Consider the following 6,915-nt stretch of genomic DNA (forward strand, 5'->3'; position numbering starts at 1 on the left):
CAAAAAAAAAAAATTGTTTATACTTTGGCCCATTAGTTTAACTTTTGTAAACTGTTCTAAGGAAGAAAATTCAAAATAATGAATATATGTATGAATGTGTCCTTTGCAGCAAAAACTGTAAATGACTTAATGTTCAGCAAAGAGAAAAATGAGCAAACATGCTGTATTCATATGCTGATTAAGCAGCTGATAAAATTCATGCTTTTAAAGAGTTCATGAGAACATAGGAAAATGCTTAAGTGATATTATTAAATGGAAAAAAGACTATAAACATGTATAAAATTTTTAATTTCAACTTACCTAAAATACTGGAAAAATAGGTTGATATTTTATATTTATATTTGCTTAACAATGTGAGCTGAGGGTGGGGGAATTATTCTTTTCTTCCTACGTTAGCTTTCAAATTTTCTACCACAGACACCTATCAGTTTTATAAACTTTATTACTATGTTTACTTTATTATCACACTAAAGTCTATTGTTATAAACTTCATTTCCCCAGATTCAGCTGTGACAACTGCTGGCCCTCTCTGTCTTGGCAAAGAACTTTGTTCCTAGGCCTGCCCTTCCCCTGTGGCCTCTGGACCCTGCTGCTCTTTCCTCCCCCCTCAGACTCCAGAAGACCCTGCCCACCAGCTCTCCTCCCTTGAAGGCCAAATGCAGCAGGAGGCAGGCCCCCCATTAGCATCGGATGGCAAAGCCCACCAGGGCTAAAGAGTGCCTGGGTGCACTCCAGCAGGCAGAAACCGGCTGCACCCACTGCCTACACCTGCTTTCTGCCCCTCAGGACAGGGCCTCCCACTCCCTACCCCCTGCATCCAGGGTGTGGCACTTCTCAGAGGCAGCACCCAAGGTTGGCTGGGGTTGGTGCCTCTGAGAACCGGCCACCTGTCTTTTCTAGGCTTTAAATTAACAACAGTTCCTGTTTCCTGTCTTAGGCAGCAGTCTTGTCAGCCAAGCTCCCTCCAACCCTGAGAAAACTACCTTGCATAGGAGCAGGTGGTGGGGTGAGTTTTCTGCCATCCACACCAGTGGAAATAGCAGTCATTTTTTCTTTACAAATTCACAGACTTTCCTCTCCCTTCCCTGCAAGAACATTTTAAGAAAGCATTTCTGCCATTATTTTCACTATTTACCACCATGAGTGTGACTCCTGCAGGCCTAAGGAAACCTTGGCTCTACCGGCCACGCCCAAGTAAGCTTGGGCCAGCTCTGTCCTTGGGTAAGACAGGAATTGGCCACTTCCTTTCAAGTCTCTGCCTCCCTCCAGCGCCTGGGGCTCCTAGCAAGCGTCTTGCAGCCGAGGAAGGCTTGTTCCACGCTCAGTTTCGCTGGATCCGGACTTTCGCTGCCGCTAGGGCCCGCAATGGACTACCTCCTCCAAGATGCTAAGGAGCCTCCTCTCATCTACCACACTGCCCCTGAGCCATACCACCCGCCTTCCGAGACGCCCACGTCCTGGCGACAGAGTTCACCAGTCCACGCGTGCCTGAGGGGAGACGTGGGTACTTTGGCTGAGGATGTGACGCAGGGGCAGAATGGAGGTGAGACGCAGACATCGGGCCTGGGGTGCAAGTCTGCAGGTGAACTCCCTGCAGGTGTGGGGGTTGAGGCCTAGAGATTCTGGGGTCTGGAGGAAAGGAGGGGAGGGGGGAAGGGAGCGCGGGGAAGGGGGTCACCAACCCTTCTGTGTCTCAATTTCTCCGTCTCTAAGTGAGAGACAAAAACAGAACCAAAGGTGGTGTGAAGAGCACAATAGTGAACATTTGTAAAGCGTTGGTAATTCTTGCCAGCAAACGGCCAGGTTTCTGGTAGTGACTGCTAACGTGTGGTCTGCGCTTCCGAGCCCTGTCGCGGGGCAGCAGGGTGGGGTGGGGCGCCCTTCCAGACCACGCCTCGCCACCCGCTCCGAGCCAGCCCGCGCCTCCTAGAGCCACAGACCTTGCCAGGGGGGCTGGCGCATCTCTCCGCCCCGAAGTGGTGGTGCCACGCTGTGTTAGGGGAGGAGGGATCTCTGAGAGGTTTGGAAGAAACACCTAAACCCAGGAAATGATCCCAACAGCACCGATACGGGGTGGAGATGTGAGCGCCACCCGCTGGACGGGAGAAGCCTAGGAGGGCCCCTGTAGGAAGGCTCGCAAGGAGCCGGCCTGCAGACCTGGTCTGGGTCTAGCATCACTTTCTTCGAGCACTGCAAGACCTGTATTAACCTGTGCAGGTCAGTGCCCTGGGGCGCCAACCTTATCATGGCCCTCTCTTGCTTCAGAGACCCTCAGTAGCTCCCCATTGCCTTCAGGATGGAGACCAAGGTCCAGTCCCGGCGTGCCCTACTCACTGGCACCCTCACCCGCATGTTCAGAGGACCGCCACCGTGAGGCTGGCTGCCCCACCCGGGCGACTTCACGTGGATAAAGCCAGGGCCTGGGGTAGGGTTAGACCACGGGGCAAGCAGAGGGCAAAAGCCTGGCTTGGGGAAGCCCCAGAGTGCCTCTTGCCTCTGCCCGGCCTGCGCGTCCCTGGCGGTTGGGAGGCTCCACGGAGCAGGCAGGGGCTGAGATGCAAGGTCCCCTCACAGTAAGCCTCCAGGGCAGACACGAGGGTCAGCTTATTGTGCTGCAGTGCACGTGTCATGCAACTCGCTCGTCTTTGTGCACTCACGGGTCTATGCAGCCAACGCCACAACCATTTAGAGCATCCGCAGCCCGGGGACAAACCTCCAGGTGGCAGTTCTCAGCCTTGGCACCGCTCATCTCATTGCTATGACCAAAGACTAATTCTCCGGACGTTTCACAAGCAGGTCATACAAGGAGTGGCCTTTGCGGCCGGCTTCCTCCGCTGCGCACCGCTCTACGGGCCGCTCGTCACAGGGGCAGCGCGCCCCGGCCCTCCTGCGCTCCCCGGGACGTGTGAGGCTCGCACAGCGGTGCTGGGGAGCGGCAGAGCGGGGATCCTTTGGGTCTGCGCACAAGGCTCAGGCTGGCAGCTCCGGAGGCCGGATCTGTACCAGCGGTTTGTCAGCCAAGCCTGCTGTGTTCGCACCATTCTGGCCGCCCAATTCCACGAGTCCCCGGGAAAGAGCTACCCAACTGGCACGTGGGCGCAGGCTCGGGGCGCCCCACGGGAGATGCTGCCGGTCCTCGTGGCCCGTCGGGCCCGGGGCTGGCACTGCCGCAGGGCGGGCCCTGCTACCTAGCAACCGGGGGCGTCCTTCCCAGCGAGCTCTGCTAAAATACGCTACGCACGGACTACGAGGCCCAGCGTGCCCCGCGCGGACTACAAGGCCCACAATGCACCGTCCACCCCTTACTTGCCAGCCCCGCACTGTCCTCTTGAGACCCCGACCGGCGAGCGCACGACCCCTTCCCGGCGCTCCTCGCGCGGGTGACCTGGGTGTGCGTGGGGTCAAGGCGCCCGGCAGAGCGGCTCCGGCCTAAACGCCATGCGGAGGAGCGAGCGCAGGGCTGCCGAGTGTCCGCGGCCGGGGTCCCCGGTGACCGCGGGCAAGGCTTCGCTGGAAGAATCGCCCGATGGCCTAGCGGAGGGGCCGGCCGTGGGCCGCCGCAGCACCGAATCCGAGGTCTACGACGACGGCACCAACACCTTTTTCTGGTGAGGGTCTGCGGCGCCCAGGCCTGTGCAGCCCGGTCGCGCCTGGCCTGGGTCTCCTGCGGAGCGCGCCCGGGCTCGGGGCCAGAGGCTGCGCCGGGCTGCGGGGGGCGTGGCGGACATCCACACCCGCAGGCCGCGCTGGGGCCGGGTGCGGCCTCGCCTCTTGCCCGCCGTTCCGCCACCCACCTCTTTGAAAGGTCTGGCTCCAGGCAGTTCGGAAACGTTCTCTGGCCTCTCCGTCTGAAGCCCATCTGCCCCTCCATCATGTTACCTCTCCTGCTGTTTCAGTCACACCCAGGTCACCCGCGCGGCACCTGTGGCCGCGTGAAACCTTCTTGATTATTGTTCCCTTGCCCCTCGCGTGGCGGTCATGTCCACTAGCATGAGTGTCGCACTGTGCTTCGGAATTTAGTCAGTGTTTGCTGAATAAAAGCTTTGCGCCTCCCTTGACTGGCCCCTCACTGGGCCAGCACTAACTCCCTGCTCTGCTCAGCCGGGTACCCCTACTCTTGGACGGGGAGCCGCCCCCCCCCCCCATCCCCTTGGAGGCTGTGTCCCCGGCCTGGCTCCTCCTCTCAAGGCTGACCTTGGGCTGGACCTTGGTTTCCTCATTCATGAGGGGAATAAAGCCCAGACTCCAGAAAGCTTCTTGAGAAGAAGGGCGAGCTTTTCTTTCCCGCGGTGCTCAGTTCACCACCTGACCCACAGCCTTGCAGTCCGGTGCCCGGCCCAGGGCACAGGTGGACTGTGGGGAGACAGACGGCATAGCCAGCTGTGGGTAGAAGCTATGTGGCCGCAGATCCCAAGCTCTGTGGTCAGCAAACGGCAATGTGGAGGAGGCAAGGAGAGCCTGCCAGGGAGAGCCAGCTTCTCCTGGGAAGGCTCCACCACACAGGGGGAGACTCCAGAGAGGCCCTGACCTACCCTGGCTCACACCATTGGCTTGCAAGCGGTAGTAGCAGCTGATGTTCTCCTGGCAGCTCCATGTCGGACCCTATGCAGGGTCTTGCCTGGGGGCATAGGCAGCTGCTGCAGGGGAGGGGGCTGCTGAGCCCATCTCTGGGGAGGTGATGGCGCTCTAGTGGTTGTGTTGAAATAACTTAGGGAACCGGGAAAAATACACTTGGACCCCCACTTAGGTTAATTAATTGGTAATTTATTTTACCTGTTGCAAGGGCTGCTGCTCTGAGAGACAGCAGCCCAGGTGTGAGGGTGAGTTGCCTTTTATAGGCTTTGTGCAAGCATATTACAGAAGCAAAACGTGGCTGGTTAAGGGAGGGTTACAACTTGGGTAGTCATGGATATAGCAGTGGAACAATAATGTAGTTTCGGTTGACAATGGATATATCTCGTATCACAATGGTTATGGTTATACAACAGTAATTAATCGAGTCTCAGTGAGTTTTCCACCATTCTTCATCTACTGAGAACTTGGGGGTTTTGTGAACCTTGGGACTTTTCTTCTTTGTACCTGAAGCTTGTTCTTGGCAACCCTAGGGGAAGGAGGGGGCCTGGGAATGTGGCTGGGAAGCACTGTTCTCAGCCACCATGGGAGGAGAAGGGACTTGCCTTGTTCGGGTGTTAACTCTGGGGGGAGAATGAAGGAGGAGGGAAATGGGCTGGGGGGGGGCAGGTGAGGGCTGGGGAACAGGAGTGGGCAGGGGAAAGAGGGCTGGGTTACAACATTTCCCACTCCTCTTCTTGGCAAATTAAATCTTTAATTGAAGATGATGGCTGAGGGGCTTGGTGGTTAGTGTTGTGGTCCTCTTCTCTTCAACTTTATTGGTTAAGTTGGGTCTCTGGGTTGGAGGTTGTGTAGCTATTACAGTAGAATGCAGTTAATTATCCAAGTGGCTAATTCAGTCTCTCTTAGTTTTTAGGAGTTTCTGTTAGCAGAGGATTGATGAAGTTTTTTGAACAATACTGATGGCAAGGCTTACATTTAATTAAAGTTTGTTTCTTGGCAGAGTTTATTATTTTTTGCTTTTATGACTTTGTTTATACATATTACAAAATTTTAATAGGTGACTTTTGTTGAGCCCAGTTCTTAAGTCCTATTTAACATTATTTTAGTACAGACTAGGTTGGGATTTAATATAGGTGAGTTACAGCCTTTTTTCGCTTTGAATTAATTTTTTTTCTCTCCAATTTTTCTTTTTACTAAAGACAAATTATAGCAGAACTAATTTAGTTGTTAAGATAAACTGTATCTTCAGTATACTGATTATTTGCATAAAGTGCAGTAAGAATAATTATTATCTGGACTTTTAAAAATTGGCTTTGCTGGAAGTTTTTATAAGGAATTTTTAGGTTAGACCCTTTAAAAGCCTCTCATGAGCCCAGGTTTTATCTGTGCCGTTTGATACTTGTATGCATTGGGTAAATTCTTCTTTTGAGGTTCCCAAGCATATTTTGACCCCCAGATCTGTCAGGAAGTTACCTTCGTTACTTACTACAGATCAGGAAATGTTACTGATGGGTACCTGGCCAGTTTTCCAGAGGGCTTTTTTTTGGCTTCATAAAGTTAACCTTAATTCCTTAACACAGTCTGGACATTTCTGGAAACGCTCTTCCAGCCAAAGCCTTGGTAAAATAACCAGTGTCTTCATTATATTTTATAGAACAAAACAAATTCTTATTGAACTTATGCAAATAACTGTATTGTTAGAAATTAAGAATATTTACAAATGACTTGTAAAGTTGGAGAAATTAAGCAGAGAGAAAAAAATATATTTTAAACTCTGCTTATAAGTATATACATTGCTTGAGATATTACAAATAGCTCAAAAGACAGAAAATTATTTTCTTGACTTCTGGAAAACAGAACACAGAAAGAACCAACAATATTTCAAACAAAAAGCTATAATAAACTAGTTTAGTTTTACGTAACTGATTTCTGTTCTGTTTGAAACTAGATTAGCAATACTTGTAGACATGATAACCTTTTAATGAAAGTTTTAAAAATCCGAAAGTACTTAATTTTTAAAAACATTAGGAATTTGAATTCAAGCGAATTCCTCAGCTTTTAATATTTTTCTTTTTTAGGATGAACTTTGAACTTAGTTGCATAAAAAACACTTTTTTTGATGAATTAAAATTATTACTGACAGTACATGTTAGGACAGACTAATGTTTTACAATATCGGAATATATATATAACTATAATTTACACAAAATTAATTACCATTTCGTATCTGACAATGTTTCTCATACGCTTTTTTTTTTGAGACAGAGCCTCAAGCTATCCCCCTGGGTAGAGTGCCATGGCATCACGCTCACAGCAACCTCCAACTCCTGGGCTCAAGCG

General features: G+C 51.5%; 1 protein-coding gene across 4 annotated transcripts in view; it reads left to right on the plus strand.

Annotated features, from left to right (window-relative positions):
- Window positions 1-1,225: 1,225 nt before the first annotated feature.
- The window catches only part of PTDSS2 (phosphatidylserine synthase 2), a 49,156-nt gene continuing 43,466 nt past the window's right edge, over window positions 1,226-6,915 (plus strand). For 2 of the 4 annotated variants that reach the window (XM_003802762.3, XM_023508600.1), the window contains exon 1: window positions 3,158-3,608. In XM_003802762.3, the coding sequence (XP_003802810.1) occupies window positions 3,439-3,608 (170 nt within the window). In that variant the 5' untranslated portion in view covers window positions 3,158-3,438. Of the gene's footprint in view, window positions 1,544-3,157; window positions 3,609-6,915 lie in introns of those variants that run through there. The other 2 variants (XM_023508601.1, XM_023508602.1) reach the window with 2 other exon arrangements.

Source organism: Otolemur garnettii, unplaced genomic scaffold (assembly GCF_000181295.1).
Source record: "Otolemur garnettii isolate 467f Iridium unplaced genomic scaffold, OtoGar3 scaffold00260, whole genome shotgun sequence".
NCBI classification, from domain to species: domain Eukaryota; kingdom Metazoa; phylum Chordata; class Mammalia; order Primates; family Galagidae; genus Otolemur; species Otolemur garnettii.